This window comes from Thermobia domestica, chromosome 13 (genome assembly GCF_964235325.1).
Source record: "Thermobia domestica chromosome 13, izTheDome1.hap1.1, whole genome shotgun sequence".
NCBI lineage: Eukaryota > Metazoa > Arthropoda > Insecta > Zygentoma > Lepismatidae > Thermobia > Thermobia domestica.
The window spans coordinates 169,439,534-169,462,430 of record NC_137466.1 but is presented as its reverse complement, the minus strand read 5'-3'; the positions used below and the strand labels follow the sequence as shown (position 1 = coordinate 169,462,430).

Genomic DNA, 22,897 nt, shown 5'->3' with positions numbered 1-22,897 from the left:
TAGTGTTGAATCCATAATTTTCGGGGTCGATGAGAGAAACAGTGACACTTCTGATGCTGTTTCAATCCAAGTTCAACCCTGATAGTTGGGGAGGGAAAGAAAACAACGTAGGGGAGGGGAATAAACATTAAAAATGATTGGAAATGCCTAATATTAGTGTCGAATCCATAGTTTTAGGATTAGTTTAGATTTACGGTGACAATTTTGATGGCGTGTGCCGCAGCACTGTTGAGGGGGAGGGGAGCTATATATGATAATGATCGAAAATGAACAATATTTGTGTCTATTCCGTAGTTCTCGCGATCATTCAGATGAGCAGTGACATTTCCATCCAGTTTAAATCCAAAATCATCCCCGCAAGTTGTAGGAGGGGGAGAAAGTTTTATATAAAAATGATCGAAAACGACCACTATCAGTATCGAATGTAAAGTTTTCTGGGTCGCTTAGATGAACAATGATACTTTTGATCCTGTTTAAATTCAAATTCGAACCTTCAACTTGGAAGAGGAAGAGATTTAAAATGATCGAAAATGACCGATATTAGTGCTGAATCCACATTTTTGGGGGTCACTGAGATGAACGGTGACACTTCCAATGACATGGGCTGCAACATGGCGGAGGGGGATATAATGGTCGAAAATGACCGATATTAGTCTTGAATGTATAGTTTTTGAGATCGCCGAGATGAACAGTGACACTTCTGATGCTGTTAAAATCCAAATTCAACCCCACATCTTGAGAGAGGGGAAGAGAAATAAATCAAAAAGGATAAAAAATAAGCCATATTAGTGTCGAATTCATAGTTTCCGAGGTCGCTGAGATGACCTGTGACACATCCGATTTCCTGCCGCGCAACATAGAAGAGGGGGAGATATATAAAAATGGTCAAAATTTTTCGATATAAGTGTTTGATCCGTAGTTTTTAGGGCCGCTGAGATGAAGAATGACACTTCAGATCCCGTTTAAAACCAAATTCAGTCCGCAACTTGGGAGAGGGAGAGATAATAAAATGATCGAAAACGATTAATATTAGTGTCGAATTCATGATTTCCGGGGTAGCCGAGATGATCAGTGATCTTTCCGATGCCGTTTAATTCGATGCCATTAAAAACGAAACAGCATATTTCGTGGTGACTGAACAATATATATATATATATATATATATATATATATATATATATATATATATAGAGAGAGAGAGAGAGAGAGAGAGAGAGAGACCACCCGGTAAAGGCATTTTTCTGTTCGAAGTGCACGTAGAAACTTCAAACAAAAAATGAATCACTGCTGACGACAAACAAGAAGTATCCCCCTTTTCCTCAACCCCAACCGAAGTTGCGCATTGTGGGTCTTCAAAGGTAGGCCTAGTATATCATCTTGGAACACGAATCAAATTTGCGGACAGATAGCCGGGTCTGTAAATGTCTGAGGGTTCAGTGAATATATATTCCGGTGCACGCTAATCTATTGAGAACAATATCCATGCGACACACGTTTCAATATGCCTCTGAAACAAGTTAAGAGCCGTAAATTAGTTAGAAATAAATAATTGCTAGCTTATTCTCAGATCGGTGTTGTGGTTGCAACGACAGTAGCAACACCATGCGGCTTAGCTGTAATGCTTTTGCCTCTACCAAAGTCGATGGTGATAAGTAACTTAAGATTAAAAGGTAAAATCTTCTATCCCACAGCGGTTGGTGATTGAAAGGATATCTTTCTTACTCATCGTAGTTTCAGGAGACAGTATAGTTGTATCTCTTTGCCTTTTGCAACCTCCGCGGCAGGTAGTTATAGAAATACGGAGTTTACAAAACCTCCGTAACACAAAACGATCTCAGAAATAGTTTAGGAAGGTCACTGGATCACCACTGGGACTTATTCTTCTGTCCACTTGAGGTCCTCTTTTATGACTGTCTTCTGAAGAGGAAGTTGGTGAAGAGAGGGTTGACCATCTTCAATTTCCTTCGGAACCAACTGCGCGTCTTTATGGTATCCTTCTTCCACCGTCTGTTGGTGATTATGTTTTGAATAGAAAACGCGTGCTCCTGAATGAAGCATGCTTTATGGTAGTTGCTTACACCTGAGATACTGAACCTTACATCCCCCACACCAGGAACAGAATTCACAAGATTATTTGAAAAACACAAACATTGCTTTGGAAACATCTGTTAAAAACGTTCTATCTTCATGGCAAAATCCTTGATATGTGCCAGTAAGTAGGAACATAAGCCCGTAAAACTGCAAAATTCTCTTTTGGTGGAATCTTGAACTCTATATTTTTAGCTTTCTTGCAGAGGTTTTAAAAGAATTACCTGATACTAAATATACGAGAACATTCACTCTGAGTAAAATAAATTTGTCTTAGGTGAAGCACAAAAATTTCTTAATTTTTAAAATAAAATTCCCTTAGGTATTATTGAAAAGTGTAGCCTCTCAGCACGATGTCATCGGCAAAAGATCTTATTCGTTAATCAATGTAAAATCATCCTAGTTGCAATTAAGAGAGCTTGTGTGCTCATTTATTAGGTGGTTATGTATTTTTTGCCTTTTAAAGTGTTTAACACATACTCAATTGACTGGAATGGCACACACAGGTATTTAATGTAAGTTTTACACTGCTGTAAATTCAAAACAATTCTAAATGCGTTCGTATTTGGTTTTTTGACAATAATTTGTGGCGAGGCGAAGCTATTATCGTCTGTGGGTTGTATAATTCTAGCATTAATAAGGTCTTGAATTTGTTTGTTTTCCTGATCTCGAACATGCATTGGAACAGGGAGATTTGTTCTGGAACACTGCCGATTTAGGGATTCTTATTTTATGACTGTAGCCCTATAATGTCCAATGCCGTCCGGAGTGTATAAAAACATTTTTGTATTTGTATAATAACTCGTGAATGGCATGTTTCTGCGATTGGTCTAAATTAGGATTAATATCAAAAACATCAATTTTGAAAATTTTTATCTATACTTCAAAGAATTGTCAATCTCCTATTTTATTGTACAATTTTTATTTTCTTCTATTGAGTTTGCTTCCATTATTGCAAAAGATTAATCTTGACATGCCACAAGTTCCACCACTGGCGTATTTTCCTCAAAGTTACAGGATAACTGGACTGGACATTACCAGTCATGTTGTTTACGTGTAACCTTTGCTCGATAGCTTGTATATGTCAAGGAAGTCTTGGAGAAACGATACGAAGAAAGATGTAGAATCATCAATCTGTCTTTTTGCTATCACCGGAATAAATGCGTGGAAAAGTGGAACTAAAGTAATGCGTTTGTCGATAAAAATGCAAGCTTGTTTTCGTTTTCTAAGTATATGAGTCGTGCGTTGTGATAAAATGTTTTCCTGGTTCTTCTCTGGGAATGTTGGCTTTTTATGATTTTTAAATAGAGAGATAAGATTCTTTGTTAAATCGATTGTAACATGTAAGCGTTTTAGCAAGTCTAAACCAAAAATAACTGGAATACATGATTTCTTCATCATACGAAAGTAATGATAGAATTTCGTTTCCCAACTTTGAATGATACCATTGCTACATATTTCAAGTTAATTTTATTTCATATCCATTTAACCGCTGTTTTATGTTATATTAATTGAACATCAGGAAGTAAATATTCGAAGGGCCAGATGGAAATGCTCGATCCGGTGTCCACTAGCACTGTTCGTCTGCGTAATTTAGTGATTATTTATAGGATTTGTTCTGTCATTACAATTGCTTGATATTTGACTCCAGAACAAGAGTTGGCCCTACTCGCTTTTTGGACATTTAAAATAGGTAAAAGCATAGGCGCCGGAACCTAGGGGCTCAGACCCCTTCAGCCCCCCCAATATTACCGATGAGGGGGCTGAGCCCCCCCCTAATATTTCAGTTATGTTTTCGTATTATTTCTTCAAAATACTTTTTCCAGACAGTTTTAGAAAATAACTACTCAGGTGCGTTTTCAGTTTCAGAATATAATATTTAGTTTTCTTTAGTAAAATTAGTGTCGCCAAACAACTATTTTTCCGTTTCAGAACTTTTATTGAAAAGAGGAAAGAGAATACTTTTTTTCTCCCGTTCCCAGCTTCAATTCTTTACTGGTGACTGTATTGGTGAGTATTGTCTTCCTGGAGCATCAAAACAGAGAGAGAGAGAGAGAGAGAGAATTACCGTCATTTTATTACTATATGAGCGGATGTAAAGGACAAGTATAGTGCGCCTTTCTTTCTAGGAATTCTGGAAGCCTTCTGAACTTTCCCTGCTAGCAGTTGCAACACATGCTAGTTTATATAGGGGTTTATGACCCCTGGTTGCAGAAAATCAACCCTGCTTCCCTTTCTTTGTTCTGAAGTTTTTCTTTCTATATTTTCAAATATTGAGTTTTGGTCATTTTGTGGAGATAACGCAGTCAGTAATAACGTATACTCCGATGTGTTTTGTCCCAAAGATTTCGTGTCGTGTCGGTGTATTAGTTTGTCGATAATGTTGACAGAAGAAATAAATATTATTGTGGTGACGTGTTATTGTTTCAGTTTTCTGGAAGAAGAGGAGCGTGAGTTTTAGTGGTGTTTGTTTTATTTATTCACTCATTCATTATTTGCGGGTCAATAGTGTTAATTGAACACTTGAAAAATGGATCGTTTTATAGTGAGAACGAAAAAAAAAAGTGCAAAATGAATCTTCTATTTCAGTGATTGACAATATTGATAGTAGTGCTTCTGTTGTTGAGGAAGAGAGAGAGGAAATTTCAATGCCGTCTTCATCTACAGACAGATCTATATCAAATAAAAGAACCTTTCAGGTACATTGGGGTGAGAAGTTTCCTTGGTTGTTTTATGACGCTAAAGTAGACGCGGCATTTTGTAAAATTTGCAAAGACGCATATGAGAAAAAACTTTTGAGGTTTTCATCAAAAATGGAGTTAACCTTTATTGCAACTAGTTTCCGTAATTGGAAGAAAGCGCTGGAAAGAATGAGAAAACATGAAAGCTCTGATTGTCACTGAGAATCGTTTTCAAAACTTCATGTTCTGAATAGCAAGATCAATGTATCTTCCCAGCTCTCTGATGGTAAAAGAATTCAGATGGAAGAGAGTAGAATTGCCCTACTGAAGATACTTTCTTCTTTGCGTTATTTGGCTGTTCAGGGACTAGCTATAAGGGGTCATACTGACGACAAAAGCAATTTCAATCATTTACTCCGGTTGAGAAGTAAAGACAGCCCTATCCTTAAGTTGTGGCTTGAACGAGAGAGAGAGAGAGAAAAGATGGATATCACACGATATATGTAACGAAATGTTATCAATTATGAGTAATGCTGTAGTGATGCAACTTGTGTCCACTATAAAATCCACAAAGTTTTACGCTTTGATTGTTGACGAAACAGCAGATATCTCAGTGAAAGAACAGATTTCCTTTTGCTTTAGAATAGTCACCAACGATCTTGAAATTGATGAAATTTTTCTAGGCTTTTACTCAACAAATGACACACAGTCAAAAACGCTTTTCAAAATAATTCAAGATGTTCTTCTACGTTTCAGTTTGGAAATAACGTATTGTAGAGGCCAGTGTTACGACGGCGCTTCCAATATGGCTGGCGTACGTGGAGGACTTCAAGCAAAAGTATCTCAATTAGAATCGAGGGCTTCTTATGTACATTGCTTTGCTCACTCTCTTAGCTTGGTTGTTCAAGATACTTTAAGAAATGTGACAGGCTGTCGAAATGTCCTCAACCTGGTTAGGGAAATAACTGTTTTTGTAAAACATTCCCCTAAGAGACTGGCTTTCTTTCATCAACTGCAAAGTGAAAATGATAAGTCGATTAATTTACGACCGTTTTGTCCAACAAGAATGACAGTACGGCATGTCTCTCTTCAGTCGTGTTACCTTAACTACCATGAGCTTATGGATTTTATGTCAGCGCAATCTTTATCAGATAAGTCAGATGCTGGTGCCAAAGCACATGGCTTCCTGGTTCAAATGCACTCGTTCGATTTCTTTTTTCATCTCGCATTGCTAATGAAGCTGTTTTGTCACATACATAGCGCAAATACAGCATTACAAAAGAAAACTTTATGTATTCAAGATGCTGTAAATATGATTTCAGCCTACAGCTCACTTTGCAGAATTTCCGAACAGATACTGAATTTGACACGTTCTGGGCAGATGTAGTAGGAAAAGCAAACGAACTTGAGCTTTCAGAACCAGCTCTCCCGCGACCAAGAAAACTTCCAAAACGGATCAATCAAGGTGATAATCCCCATGAATATGAAAACCCGCAGCAGCTATATCGTCAACAATATTTTGAAACTATTGACACAGCAGTACAGTGTTTAGAATCACGGTTTGATACTAAAATAAAACATTTTCTAGGGCTCTGTGAACGGTTTATCATTGGTGAAACAAATTATGTTAGTGCTATAGACGAATTTTACAAAGACGATATAGATATCGAACGGCTCAAGCTACATCGTGATATGTTACTTGATCTTCGCAAAACACAAACTAGCTCCGAACCTTTCCGAAGTTTCGCGTGTGTTCTTGACCTCTTAAAGCAAAACACTTATCTTCAAACTAGAGATGCAAGGGCTCGGAAAAAAACCGGCTTTTTTGGAAAAAAACTCGGTTTTTTCTGCTTTGCTTTTTTGCTTGGGAAATTTTGGGCTTTTTTCAAAATACTGCTTTAAATTGATAAAACAGACTTTGTATCGCTTCTCTATAACACAAAAAAATCATTTTTTTAATGGTTGATGCTGATAATAATATAAAACATCGAAAATAAACTATGAATTTCGAAAAAAATATTTCAAACAATTTTTCTTCAACATATTTACATTATGAATTCCATAGGATTAACCAATGTATATAATAAGAATTTTTTAACCTCCTATATACAAAAGTAAGCAGAGTTGGCAAGAACCGTGGTTGTTTTTGAAAATGCCAAAAACCCGTTTTTTGGGGGATGTTTAAACCAGGCTTTTTTGACTTAGATTTTTTGCTTTATGTATTTATATTACATATTCACAGAAATAAGTTTGTTTCGCCTTGATGTTATTATGCAACAGCGGGGTTATGCCGGAAGAACTCCCATAAGCTTAAAGAAGTGCGGTCAGTAAATTTCTTAAGTTGAGAATCTCCCGCCCTAGCCATTGGGAAATCCCGTCATTACTTGAAATGTAAGACAATAACGGGAAAATCCTGTTATTGCTTTGCATGTAAAATTTAAAGGTCAACGTACCATAATCAGTACACTAAAACTGAGGTATTAAATTACAAATTTAGTACCGGTACGTAGATATCATTGAAAGTCTAATCCAAGCTAATGTTGGAAGCTACGTAGGCAATCGATAAATTTTGCCAATTTCTATCAATATATTTAAGCAATATTGGCTTCTTTATAAAACAACACGCATTTAGGCATGCAGAAATATACAATTTGGTTTGTTTCGTATATTTAGGCTTAACATCCTTACGAAATACCGAGGTTATCAAGGAGAAGACTTTCGCTTAAACTGACATCCGAACCGCTACTTGGGTTACGCATTAAAGAAGGTTTGTGGTTCGACCGAGAATTGAACATGGGACACCTTGATTAAAAGGTGAAAGGGAAATAAAACTATTGCAGGTGGTTTGATATCTGGAAACGTTACCATGAAGTTCACACGATTCGCATTTTTCATTCTTTTTATTTTTGTGGTTTAAACCAGTTATTAAAAAAAAAAGTTGGTGTAAACCAGCCAACCCTAAAAGTAAACACTTCTTTTTAAAGAATACACAAATAACTAGCAAAATAGTATGTAGTATTTTTACTTCAAAATATTCCATACCCTCTTTTTGAAACAAAATAAAATTAAAATAAAACATAAGAGAAATACTTAGATTTATATGATACACTTAAAGGATGCACATCTAGAGCTTTTGGTTCTGTATATTCTTGAAATTCTATAGTTAAGTTTTATAGAACCACCATCACAGTTTACCCAATCCTCAAGTTTTCTGAATTTTTAACAAGAGGGATTCAACATATCATTACGGAACTCCCCCCCCCCCCCAAAAAAAAAAAACTACGGAATATGTTTAAGTTAAGCTAAATACAACTCCACAACAAACATGACTGAGTGATTAGCTTTTGCGCTTCTATCGGGAAGTCCGGGATTCAACCAGCATTCGACCATTCTGACAAAGCTTTTCTTCATTCCATCTGTGAATGTAGAAATAGTGCGTGTACTGTGAGTTGGGCGACTTCCTTTTTTATTGTTTTTAAATCGTTATTATTACTAATTACCAGCAGTGACGGTTTTGCGAAGGTTAGGGGGGCGGTCTTTCGGACTGAAGCCCGTTCCCCAAAGTTACGGAATGTCTGCAACACACGAAATATCTATTATTTATGCCTTTACTCAAATAAAAATTACGAATGTTTAAAAAAACTAAACATTAGTAAGAAACCCTTCCCAAAATACTTTTCTAAATCCGCCACTGATTCTCAGTATAAAATGATTTTTAAAGTTGTATCCGGAAGATTATTGCTAAACATATAAACGAAACGAAATATTATGCCTGTACTCATAAACTTCAAGCACTTCCCAAATAAAATTAGGACTTTTTAGGAAACGAAACAATCAGAAAAAACCCTCCTAAAGTACTTTTCTAAATCCGCTACTGATTATTTGTATAAATTTGTATTCAAGGTTGTGTCCGGAAAATTATTGCTAAATCACTTCACAGCTACAGTATAACAGAAATATGGAAGTACGGCTTGACGGATATATTGAAAAACGTACGCTTTGACGGATAAATAGAAAAACGGGCAAGTTTAACTTTTGCGCTAGAAGCTAGAGTACTAAAAGCTCTTAGAAATGAAACACGGATGACAAACTAGAGAAGAAAAGAGATGTCGATAACTCAAAAGTTAAAATAAAGTTAATAGCCTCTAAAATTACCCTCAAATACTACATTCTTCATGTTAGCTTTAATTCGTAAAACACGTGCTCCATCCATCTTGATGGTGAATTTCAGAGCGAAATATCACATTCAGGTCATGGAATTCTTATCTAACTATAGAATATACTATAAGAAAGCTATTTAGATAGAAAAATCATGAAGTTGAAAAAAGCCAAAATTTCCAAAATTCTCGTTTTTTTCCCAAAAAAGCCGGCTTTTTATGTGAAAAAAACCATCGATTCAAAAAAGCCGGCTTTTTTGCATCTCTACTTCAAACCATGTTGCCAGAAATCGTTAAGTTCGTTCGATTATTTTTGACGCTACCATCCACTAGCGGAGAGATCCATTTCTTCTTTAAGACGACTAAAGTCCTATCTACGATCTACCATGGGACAAAACGGCTCAACGCGTTAGCAATTTAAATTGTCATCAAGAACTTTCTGCAGGACTCGATCTTGATCTTATTGCAGACGAATTTATAATGCGCACCGAAATTCGCAGGCAAACCTTTGCTATGAAAAAGAAGTAATTCTCCATTTGCCACCTACAAACCTGAACCTGGATAGAAGAAAATCAACTAAATACAAGTAAGTTAATATTAACATAATATTACAATTTAATAAGAAATTTAAATTTGGTAATCATATCTTATTCCTACATCTATTTTATTGTCTCGTATCATTCAAACATTGGAAATGTTCAAACTTTTTTTTTTCTGCCTCCCAGCACAAATATATGTATTGTTACGGGAGAGAACACTCCCTTTTACAGTCGCCTTTCATATATGAACAAATAGTCATGTCCCATTGATGTCCGTTATTAAGAGGTTTAACTGAACTTATTATGAGATAAAAGGTTAAACAGTTTATTGGTTATAGTGAATTCTTAGCCATTATCTTTTCTGAATTGTTGCAACTATATTGTTGAGTTGATTTGATTATTATTCATCGTATCTTTTCAGCAACAAGGCTATATGAGACATGGATCTACAATTTAAGCTGAAATCCGACCCACTGTAGTTCAACGCTCTCCCACCGGGAATCGAACCCGGGACTATGTGCACCAAATGGACGCGCGCTAGCCACTAGACCAGTTGAGAGGACTGCAACTGCATTGTGACGAGTTGTCAGTAGTCCATTATTGACGCACAGAAACGGGGAACGTAAATAGTGAGAAAGTGAATGAAAACTGTTAACCAAACGAAGCGGGGGGAGGGAGAACTTAGGCTACAAGCAGGGACGTAAGCAGGGGTGGGCCCTGGGGGTCCGGATCCCGCCCCCGAAATCCGGACTTTTTTGTAAATTTAGTCTAATTTTAGGGGCAATTTTACAATTTTTAATATAATTTAGCCTGAAATTGTGTTTGGACCCCCCGAAAAGCTTTGGACCCCTCCCGAAATAAATTCCTGCTACGTCCCTGGCTACAAGGTGTCTAAATCCACTCTGATTAAAACCAGTTGGTTTTCAACCAATTAACCCTAAATCATTGTTTCTATTTAGAGTAGTTGAGCCCCCCCCCAATGTTTTCTTCGTGTCGGCGCCTATGGGTTAGAGCACAGTGCCTACGCTTTCTGCATCTTGCGAAGTCCAGTATTTCATCTTCTGTTGTGGATTTTGTTGGAGGTTTTGTGGTGACCCCTGATTCCTCTATACTTCTCCCCGTTCTAATAGTTTTTTTTTTTTTTTTTTTTTTTTTTTTTTTTTTTTTTTTGCTTCGTCGATTATTCCCTTAATTCCCATTTCTGTTTTGGTTATGCCAACTGGTTTGTGCAACTATTAAATACGGCTCTACTATTTTATTGGCCAGGGAAGAAAAATCGTTTTAAACAAGTTTTCTCCTGCTGTGGAGATTCTACGACGTCGAGGTTACACTTATGATCTTTCTCTAGATGTGGTGGTGATATTGGAGTATGTAATAGCAGAGAGGATTATATTGAAAAATAGGATTTTGTATAGGTACTGCTAAATTGACATTAACTTTATCCTGTAATGATTCAAGAGACTGAGGTAGTACATTTATGTATATACAAGTATAGCAAGCATAGTGCGACAATAATATATCGATTTTTTTATTTTTTTTTTTATTTTATTTTTTTTTTTGCAATAGAGAAATGAAAACTGCGCCGAAAGCAAATATGCTTCTTTGTTGCTAAGCGGTTATCGTGCGCGCCTTTGGAGTGGGAGACCCGGGCTCAATTCCCGGCGGGAGCTCATGTGTTTCGGATTCCACGTTAATCAGTAGTTCCCTTCTCATATAGCCTCGCTGCTGAAAGGGATGTTAAACTCAAAATCAACTCAACTGAAAGTATATGTCTATCAAGTGGCTAGCACAAATGTCAGTAGTCGAACAATAACAGTTACACATTATTATTATTATTATTATTATTATTATTATTATTATTATTATTATTATTATTATTATTATTATTATTATTATTATTATTATTATTATTATTATTGAATAGAATCTTGCAATTAGGTTTTATTCCCTGAAGATGGGAAATTCAACTACGAAATCTCATAGGTAGTTATATAATGCTCATATATTAAGCATTGTGTAGCATTTGAGTTGCGCAATATTTCGTAGGGCAGTGAGTCTTTGAAGCATGTCGGTAAGACAGAAAACCGAGAGAACAATTGTGCACATATAGAAGCCACGGATCAAGTTTTGTTGGTGACTAATTTTGGTTTCCAATGGTCTCGCTATTCTTTCATTAAATTAACAGTTGAATCCTTTAAGAGCATATGTATGAATTTCATGAAGAGATCGAAGTAGAAAAAATTTTGTAAGAGTACTGTAAATATGTGAGACAAATGGATAAAAAAAAGTTATCAGAAAAATGAAGGCACAGATTATTGCTAACCATTCGCATTAAAATTGACAACATTGCATATTAGCATAAGCTATGGTTTGTTTCATAGTTAGTACGGCTAAAACAGTAAAATAGATAAATTGATTCGATTAGACAAATATATTATAATATTCCAGAGAAACAAACATTTTAAGTGATACAAGATTACGACGTTCAATAGTATAATAGTATATTTGTGTTTTGTTGCTAAATGTTAATTGAAGTAACATGATAATGTCTTAACCTCTTAAAATCCACCCTTTGTCACTTTTAAACTTACTACCTTTTTCGTCTTCTTTTGCAGTATTCTTACCGTTTAGTACTTCATTTTCGACGTTATAACAAAAATATTAAATTCGGTGGTACGAATATTTCAGTTAAGTTGATTTTGAGTTTAACATCCTTTTCAGCAGCGAGGCTATATGAGACGGGAACCATAGATGTTCATTTTACTTCGACCTCACTCACCCTCGCCCTCGCAGTAGCAGTTGGCCCTCGCCCTCGTTCACCCTCGCCCTTGCGAATGATATTGTCCGTCGCCCTCGCGCGCCCTCACCCTCGCTGTTGAAACTTGTCCTCGCCCTCGCGCACCCTCGCCCTCGCCGTCGAAGCTTGTCCTCGCCCTCGCGCACCCTCGCCCTCGCAGCCAAAACTTGTCGTCGCCCTCACGCACCCTCACCCTCGCCATCGAAGCTTGTCCTCGCCCTCGCGCACCCTCACCCTCGCCATCAAAGCTTGTCCTCGTCCTCGCGCACCCGCGCCCTCGCTGCCGAAACTTGTCCTCGCCCTCGCCGTCGAAGCTTTTCCTCGCCCTCTCGCACCCTCACCCTCGCCATCGAAGCTTGTCCTCGCTCTCGCGCACCCTCACCCTCGGTGTCGAAGCTTCTCCTCGCCCTCGCACATCCTCGCCCTTTTCGTCGAAGCTTTTCCTTGCCCTCGCGCACCCTCACCCTCGCCATCGAAGCTTGTCCTCGCCCTCGCGCACCCTCGCCCTCGGGATAGGAGTTGTCCATTATCCTCGCTCGACCTCGCCTTCGTGCTCAAAACTTTTCCTCGCCCTCGCGCACCCTCGCCCTCATATCATTGAGGGCGAGGGTAATTGAGGGTGAGGAGGCCTCGAGAGGGCCTCCTTCGTGAGGATCAGAGCATCAATTATTCAACCTATTTGTTGAATTATTTCCTTATCGTCAGTGGCAGATCCGGGGGGGGTGATCGGGGCGATGGCTCCCCCCCAGAAGAGGAAACTTCTTTATTTTATATATACAAATAAAACGCATCCCAGAGTTTGGAGCTCTTAAAAGTAGCTCTAAGTAGCAGTATTACAACCCACCACCCCCACCAGAAGTCCGTCCTGGATCCGCCCTTGCTTAACATACGTTCTAAAGAAAGGAAACTAAACATATCATCGTATAACTTACTGTGGAACACCTAAAATGGAACAACTGTTACAATAGAGATCTCGGTCGATAGTGACGTTTACATCATTTATCAACAGTATCCAATGCCTTTACTTCAAAATGTTCCTTGAACTACGATGCAAGCATAAGTATTCAGCCACACAAGGGCGGCTCTCATGAGGGTGAGGGTGAAATCACGGTTTGATGAGTGGCGGCATAGTGACTGCCGCGGAATATCTGTCAGAATTTAACGGTCAACACGTTGGCCATCCCTGATGTATGTAGCGTAACTGAGGAATTTGAACAAATTCAAAGGGAAAGATCTAAAGAGCTTAATTTTGAAACTCCGTCAGCAAACAAATAAAATACTTCAGAACACTATTGTTGAATTATCACTCGGAAATATATACCCACTCTAACCTATAACATGAATGACTTCATTGATTTGAATGTGAATCTAAGTTAATTGGTATTTTAAAATATAAACTGAAATGTGTCAATGTGCTTGTAAGGTTAATTTCGATGCTCAAATATTGTTAATATTCACCACTAATAGAGATACATTTGTCCTACCTTAACAATGTTAACATTTTTAATTATTTTCAATAATTGCCATAAATATGAAACTTTGTCTCAAGAAACTACCCTAGGGGCTAATTTGTGCACTTTATCACTTTGGTTTTGGTTCATTTTTGGCAGCTATCATTGCTGGAAAGTTTATTTTCAGTAATTCCCACAATTATGAAATGATACTTTCAAACGTTGTCTCAAGGATTCCTTACACTACAAATACGTAAAGGCAAATAAAAAATGAAATTTTTAGTTTAAGATCCCACTATTATGCAAGCTAAATGCTAAAGGAGACAGAAGTGAATGATGAAAGAAATAGTTGAATGAAAATGTGGTAGGAAACTGGAGAATCCCCAGAAAACCCACGAACACGATGTCCTCCACCACGAACTTACTTGGACGGGAATCGAACATGCGACCCTTCGAACAAAGGTAATTTCTCTATCGCTGAGCCACCGTTCCTCCCTAAATGGCACGCTCAGAGCTTTGCACCTCCAGGGGCCTTGGAAAGATTATCGAGCCTAAAATGATTTAGCACTGACTTTTATAAATCCACCAATTTAACAATTAATAATGTCGTGCAAACTTTAATACGTGCAAACTTTAAGATTGTAGTAATGAAAGAAAAGATGATATATTTAGTTTAGCGCCCCAGAGTTATGTAACTGCTAAAGGAGATGGATGAAATTGCAAGTGAATGATGATGAAAGAAATGGTGGAACGGGAAAGTAAGAGAACAAACCTTTATTTTCTTTAGCACAAATAATTAAATGTGTAGATTAATTGATTTCCAGAAATTTTATTATAATTAGCAATTAAAAACTGAAAGGGCGATCACAAACTTTTCTTGCCCAGGACCTCGCAACAATTTGTTACACGCTGCCATACATCATTAAAACAGGAGTAGAGTGACTGAATTATTTTGCTCTGTGGTTGAAAAGTAATAACGCAAAACAGACAATTATTGACTTGAAGAGATAGGATAGTTTAAAAATTCTGACTGGGGAATAAAATCTTCATTTTTACGTCCTACGATTATCGCAGTCTTGTAACCAACCTGGAACGAAAGAGATTCAGCCCACTGAAGATTCTTTGCGAATATCATTTCAATGTGAATTTCGAACAAAGATCTAAACTTACCTTCATGCTTACGTTACGTCAAACAACTAACATATAAGGTGGAAATTATTCAACTTTTTTCATAAGATGTAATCCAGCTGACTAATTAAAATTTTATAAGCTTTATATGTTGTATGTTGATTGATTAAATGTTGCACCTGATAATATGTAGTCGTTACTGCTTGTTACATAGTATTAGCGTGTGTAATGGTTGTATGGGGGAGAGGAGTATTTAAACGCTAATATTTTAAAGTGAAATATTTACATAAAAATTAGGATAATTAAACATTTTCAATAACTCCCTCTTAGACTTCGACTCTGGTTATAGGTCGATTACCGGTGATTACTGAAAGTTAATGATATTGAAATATACAAAGGAAGTTAGTATAGTGTCTAGCAAGCATATCTGCTTTGCAGCAAGTCTCAGGTTCGATTCCCTTGAGTGAAGTTTGAACGCATTATGGTGGTTCGGATCCTACCATAAACTATAGATTCACGTACCATTTAGCATCGGCATCGGTGATGAATTATAAAGGGACATTAACTCTAATACGTCAGAATACAGACAGATCGACTGATTCCCAGATATTCATAAGTAAAACTTATATTTTCCAAAACAGCAAATTACGTTAGTAGAGTGCTATTTTTTTCTAAATATAGATCATGAACGGTTTGAAATTATGTTTATTCTGTTGTGTGAGAACGTTTCTCTATAGTTAGAATTGAGGACATCTTCGAAAGTTCCCCTTCGGGAGGATGAACACTAAGAATCATGAAATTATAGATGTAAATCTGAATGCAGTTTTACCCACTTATCTCAATAGTAATCTATGTAAATGTAAGGTCACTTGACAGGTCCAAATGTAAGGTCACTTGACCAAAGGCTTAGATAATGTCCCCACAACCTCCACGATGCGGGGCCACCAACTCCAGGGATGTAAAATATATAGAAAATGTTTAGAAAGTAGAGGCGAATAACTAGGGGCTGCAGCGGGCAGGGGCTGTGTTGCAATAATAGACTGTCAAAAACTTCCTACTCAAGTCCTAAAATTTCACACGGCGTACACCATAGTCTTAAAATTTTCACAGAGTATACGCTAGTCTTAAAAATTTCACAGGTTATATATGCTAGTTTTGAATATAGTACTACACGCCTTGAAGCAGAAAATATGTGCAAATGACTAAGATTGAGCAATACACCTTCGTATACTCTCGACTACACCCCTGAATATATGCTTTTATTTTCTTAGTTTGCTTACATACGTGTGACGAAAATCTGGGAGGAACGCGACCACCCAAGCCCCTCGTTACGACGCCCATGATTAGATGAACCAGAGCCAAATACTTCAGGTAGTTTTGTTTCTTTATTTCTAAGTTTTCCTATGCTTTGCTGACTAAATATCAGTTGTCAGGGAGCTTTAAAACTTGCGATATAGAACCAAATCATTCTATTTTAATATCCTATTTAGCGAAAAAAAAAATAATAATAATAAAAACGTCGATAATGAAGGGTAACAGATCACAGAAAGAAGCCTACTGGACGCCCAAAGTAGTCTCCCTTTTCAAGACTGTGCGCTGCATATTCTTACACTATATTAAAAACGCTTTCAAAGATACCAATCTTTAAAAAAAATAAATAAATAAATAAAAAAATAAATCTTTAGTTTAACATCCAACGGTTATGCCATCGATGGCTAAAGGAGACTGATGGAATTGCAAGTGAATTATAATGAAAGAATAGGTGGAATGAGAAAACTGGAGGAAACGGGAAAATCCCAAGAAAACCCAAGTATACGCTATCATCCTCCACGAACTCACTTGGCCTAAGATCGAACGAGTGACCCCTGAAACCAGAGATTGGCTGTAGCACTGAGCCAACGTACTCACGTCCAATAATACCAATCGTGTTAATCGTTTAATTGCAATAAATATTTTCGTTTTTAGTTTTCTATGGCCATCTATGAACCAAAGTCATTCCATCAAGTCTTTTTCCATCTGATCTACTGCATTCTGATGGTTCTCTCATTGATTGTGTTTGTTCAGATATCAGCGCTCTTGTCATTTACTGCTGAATGACGTGAGTGACTGTCTGTCTGTCTACCAACACTCTTTAAACATGACAGTGTAGTGGACACTTCTTATCTAAAACGTCTCCAGCACAGGGAGGGCAACAATGAGGCACACTTACTTCTTAATGTAGCGCTATTTCTACCTGGAAACTTTCATGGGAAAAATCAAATATTATTCTTATTTGCATTATTATTTTTAATAATTATGTATGTACACACGAGAAATTGTCTACTGCAATTAATTGAAAGAAAAAATACGATTAATGTATAACCTTGCTATGACACTAACTTTTCATCTAGGGGACATGGCAGATAATATTTTAAATTTTGCCTCTCTCCAAAAGAGGTCAAACAGCAAACTCCAAAACAGTTGCTTTTAAGGAAACTTGTCCTCCTCCCTCGCGTGCCCTCGTTCTCCTGAAGGAAGTTGTCTCTAGCCATCGTGCACCCTCGCTCCCGCAGTAACACTTGGCCCTCACCCTCGTTCACCCTCGCCCTCTTCGTCGAAGCTTTTCCTCGCCCTCGCGCACCCTCACCTCCGCCATCGAAGCTTATCCTCGCCCTCGCGCATCCTCACCCTCTCTGCCGAAACTTGTCCTCGCCCTCGCGCACCCTCGCCCTCTTCGTCGAAGCTTTTCCTCGCCCTCGCGCACCCTCACCCTCGCCATCGAAGCTTGTCCTCGCCCTCGCGCACCCTCGCCCTCGCTGCCGAAACTTGTCCTCGCCCTCGCGCACCCTCACCCTCTTCGTCGAAGCTTTTCCTCGCCCTTGCGCACCCTCACTCTCGCCATCGAAGCTTGTCCTCGCCCTCGCGCACCCACGCCCTCGCGGCCAAAACTTGTCCTCGCCCTCGCGCTCCCTCGCCCTCGCGTCACTGTAGGCGAGGGAACTTGAGGGTGAGGATGCCCTCGAGAGGGCCACCCTCGCGAGGGTGAACATCTCTGACGGGAACTACTGATTAACATGGAATCCGAACCACATGAGATCCCACCGGGAATCGAACCCGGGTCTCCTACCTGGTATGAATAATGTATCTTGTCTCGTGTTTCTTTAGGCATATAATATTGTTCTCCCGCTGGCCTTATAGTTAGCACGTGCCTCTTTGGTCACATGGTCTCACGGAAGCATTAATAAAATCTGAACTATTATAGTGGTTCGGATTCCACCTTAACTTATAAGTCTCTCTTACAGCCTCGGTGCTGAAAAGAAACCCTAACCTTCATCGAAAAACAAACAGATATAACCCTACTTTAGTCTCGCCATTCCATTTCAAAATGAAATTAAATCTTACAGTTTAACGTCCCACAAATATCCTTGTTAGGTTAAGGGAGGCGATGGTTAAGGCAAGGGAATGACGATGGAATAATTAGTAGAATGAGAATGTGGAAGGAAATGGGAGAGTTTCGAGAAAACCCATGGAAACGATGTTGTCCACCACAAACTAACTTCTTCGGGGATTGAATCAATGCAGTATTCCATTTGAAATCAAATGAAATTTCTAGTTGTATATCCCTTGGTTATCCTCTATAGCTTATAATCGACGGGTGATTAATGAGAGTGAATGATTATGAAATAATTGGTGGAAAGGAAAATGTGGAAAGAAATTGGAGGGCCCAAAAAAGTCAACAGCATATATCCATGTGATTCATTTGCTACAAAGTTAACTAGTGTTTAAAGGAATTGCTCTAATTGCATTGCTCACATTTACTCACTGAACTCGCATTTTACACATTTTACACACAATATCTTTGTTTGTTTGTTAGTGTTTTCGTTTGTTACAATTACTCCTTTTGCAAATGCCCAGTTGTTTTGGGTGCTCACTTGTACGTACCCAGTCAAGTTCGAGATATTGCATTCTGTTGCCTCTGGAAATGTAGCTTTATCGCTGGCGCAACTTTTGAGAGCGTATCAGGAAAATAGCTCCATTGGTAAAGCAGATATGAGTGCATACTCGGTTTTCCTATGGCCCAGCTTGCATACACCTTTTGTAGGGTAGACAAACAGGCTTGTGTGTGTGTGTGTGAGTGTGAGTGTGAGTGAGTGAGTGAGAGAGAGAGAGAGAGAGAGAGAGAGAGAGAAAAGTTGAATTTGTTGGAATTATGCGTTTAAAGCTAAATAATAAGAAAACATAGCCAGATTTCTATTGAGAAAAAGAAACGAACATAAAGTCGCCAAGAGTGTAAAAGGTAGAGTAGGGAATAGTCAGGGGGCAGAAACGTTTAAATACCTAGATGAGTGGATAGAGCGTAACATCTTCGAGAAAGAAGACTTGCATCATGGATCAACAAAGTATAATTGGCGTACCATATGATCAACGGGATCTACACACAGAGAGAAATGTCCTTCTACTTCAGGCTCGGGCAATATTACACAATTATCCAAGGCCCTATACGCAGCGCAGGGAATCTTGCAATGAATAGAAAAGGTGTGATTGAGAAATTGAAAATCAAAGAAAGATAGATCCTGAGAAGAATTGTGGACTTAATCGAAAAAATGGCTAGTACAGAAAAAAAAAAAAAAAACAACAACCGTGAACTGTATTTACATGTGGAAAATATAACGGATACAGTTCGGAAAAGATTTACCTTTACAATAATCTCTCCTACCTTTCCTAGCGTGACCAACCGAATCTTTATCTACTTTCTACGGGCACCTGCTTCACTAATGTGGAAAGAGATCTACGAAAAATGAGGATCACTGATAAACATTTTCAAGAATATGTCTTCTTTAAAAAGAAACTTGAAACCTAAAAATTTTCATGAAGACCAAAGCTAAAAACACAAGAAATGATACGAAGAAAGAAAGGTCGAATACTGGGCAAAATTACATCACAGGGAAGAAAACAGTTAGCCTATTGTTGGCCCTAGCGATGATTAATAATAATAGTAATAATGAGAGTGAAAGTGAAATAAGAATGAAGGATACCAGGAGTTTACCGAGGAGACTCAAGCACAATATCTTCTTCACTAATAGTCATGCTACTTGCAACTAAGATTTAAATTGTAATAATCAACGGAATGTAGAACATGAAAAGAATCCCAAGGAGATTCAAGTACGTGATCATTTTCAGTAAGAATCGTGGTATTTGCGACTCATATTTGAACTCGTGAACTTTCTTTCCAAAGGTACTGAGAAAATGATATTAACCAAATACTAACCACTATTTACAGGGTTTCAATTGACTGCTTATGTGGTACTTAATTTTCAGTTCTGTAGACTGTCAATGTGTTATTAGAGTAATACTTTTAATGGTGAATATGTATGAAAAATTCTTTCGCGATGATTCAAATTATTTCCGATGCGTAATGGTATCTCTTTTATTAAGAAGTGTAATGGAAACTACACTTTCTCTTTCTGTTTTCTTTCCCTTTTTGTAGGAAGTAATGGTAAGGATTACATGTTCTTGTTGAAAGGCCACGAAGATTTGCGTCAAGATGAAAGGGTAATGCAACTGTTTGGGTTAGTCAATACATTGTTACTTAATGATCCAGATACATTCAGGAGAAATCTGACTATTCAAGTAAGTTTTTGTTTTTAACAATAGTTGATGCGTTATTGTAGATACTATTTTTATTGTATTATTACTTCATTAGTGATGCTGTGCACTGTAGATGTGAACAACAGTTTTTTTTCTGTTGTTTTGTTTTTATTTTCTATTTTTTTTAAGTTTAAGATTTTCATCCCTTTGCCCTTCGCCGATTTGGTCCTAGGCAGTAGTAGTAGTAATTCTTAAGCCTCCAAGAAAACATCCCTTTGCCTTTAACCAGCATCAATCACATGCAGTAAGAGAGGGGCACGGTGGCTTAGTGGTAGAGCGCTTTCCTCTGGTGCATGAGGTCCCTGGTTCGATCCCCGACCAAATAAGTTTGTTGTGGACAACATTGTGTCCATGAGTTTTCTCAGGTACGCCCCATTTCCTCCCACTTTCTCATTCCACCAATTCTTCAATCATCACTCACTTGCTTTAATCGTCGTCTCCCTTAGCCTAAAGGGCATAATCATGGGACATTAAACTAAAGATTTTATTTCGTTTTTCAACTCATTTTCACATGCAGCAAGCTTCAGTAGGAAGGGAAAAAAAAAAAAGCAGCAGCAGACGCAATGTTTCGTGATTTTTTAAAAAGTAAAGTTATAAATAGGAGGAGGTGATTTCACTCCCTTGTCACTGACCTAATTTCATGACCAAACTAGGAGTAAATACTGAAACAAAAAACACGGTACATGTCATAAAATTTCGGAGAATTTTTACTAAATATATTGGGATTAGGTTTTTTTTTTTTTTTTATTGTGGTGAAATGATAATTTTAATCCCTCAATTTTGACTGATTTTAATCCCAGGCGCTAAAGATAACTGGAAAGCATCGGGGAAAATATAATTCATATTGCAACCAATTCGATTTTTTTTTCTTCTTTTCAACAGTTATCATGTAAAACATACCAAGAAGAGAGTAAATTCCTCCTTATATTTCATCGATTTAGACTTCTAGAAGAGAAAATATTACGAAACCTCAGCGCCATATTGCATCAAAATTCAATTATTTTTTTTTTATTTTTTTAAGTTGCCGTGGAAAACTATTTTCTTATAACACTATGTAAATGAGAAATTTTGGAGCGAATTTACCTCCTTTATTCCCTTATTTGTGTGTAGTTTCAACCCAAGCAATTTGAATGATGGGGAAGCTTTGGAGAAAATGTACGTGTATTTTTTTCCATAAGTTATAATGCAAAATTGTTTGGAATTTAAATGAAATATTTAGTTTAACGCCCCAGAGATATACCCTTTTGGCTAAAGGAGACGGATGCTTAATGAAAGTGAATAAGTATGGAAGAATTAGTTGAAATAGAATGTGGACGGAAATGGGAGAACCTCGAGAAAACACGGACAAGATGCTGTCCATCACAAAATTATTTGGCCTGGGATCGAGCAGGGACCCCTACCACCACAAGCGAGCACTCTACCACTGAGCCATCATGCCCCCGAAAAATTATTTTCTTTTCATATTATGTATAAGTATATGCAGATTTTACCTCCTTTTATTCTATTGTTCTTGACGGATTTATATCTCAAATAATGGGCTTAATTCGGAAGTCTAAGGAAGGCATGTGAAATTCCATGAAAATGGGGTATTGTCTGAATTGCAAGGTGGCAATTGGTGTTTTGACCTAACTTTACTGGTGCCCAGAGACAAGTAATTTTCAGCATCGCAATTTCTCGTGTATGCCCTTATTATGCAGCATATAAAGATAAACATAATTGATGTATATTCATTTAGTACCAAAATTATGTTATATAAATAAGTTGCTATTTTCTTTTTAATTGCAAGAGAGAATTTTAATTAATTTATGTGTGGAATCATATGTAGCAAAGTTAGCTTAATTTTGTAAATATTTCGCTTCGGTGCATTGTAAAATTCACCAGGTGATCAAGGTTAGTGATTACCTGGTGTCTACTTCTATAATAATTTGGCTTGCTCTACTATGTACATGAAATACAATAAATTCCAAAATTAAGATATATTAAAATGAATGAAATGATTTGAGCTCACAAGATAATCATATAAAATTTATGTAGTGAAAATTATAATTTTCGTTTCTTTTAGAGATATGCTGTCATTCCTTTGTCTACAAACAGTGGATTGATTGGATGGGTTCCACACTGTGATACGTTGCATACTCTAATCAGAGACTATAGGGAAAAGAAGAAGATTCTTCTCAATATTGAACACAGGATTATGTTGAGAGTAAGTTTTCTTATTATAATATGGGATAGTCAGCGACAAGAGCAAGTAGCATATTCTTTAACTTAAGCTGTTAAATTAGTGTGTTTTACATGGAAACGGTTTATTTCATGCATGAAAGATCTTGAAGTGCGATGTTTTGATAGTCCATATATATATTGATAACCTCTGAACACAAAGTTTAACTTATGCTTGTAAATGAGTGTATTTCGTGTGGAAACAGATTAC

General features: G+C 37.4%; 1 protein-coding gene across 2 annotated transcripts in view; it reads left to right on the top strand.

Annotated features, from left to right (window-relative positions):
• The window catches only part of mTor (serine/threonine-protein kinase Tor), a 144,408-nt gene that overhangs the window by 98,947 nt on the left and 22,564 nt on the right, over nt 1-22,897 (top strand). For both annotated transcript variants that reach the window (XM_081736855.1, XM_081736854.1), the window contains exons 34-35: nt 20,309-20,451; nt 22,532-22,672. In XM_081736855.1, the coding sequence (XP_081592981.1) occupies nt 20,309-20,451; nt 22,532-22,672 (284 nt within the window). The remainder of the gene's footprint in view (nt 1-20,308; nt 20,452-22,531; nt 22,673-22,897) is intronic.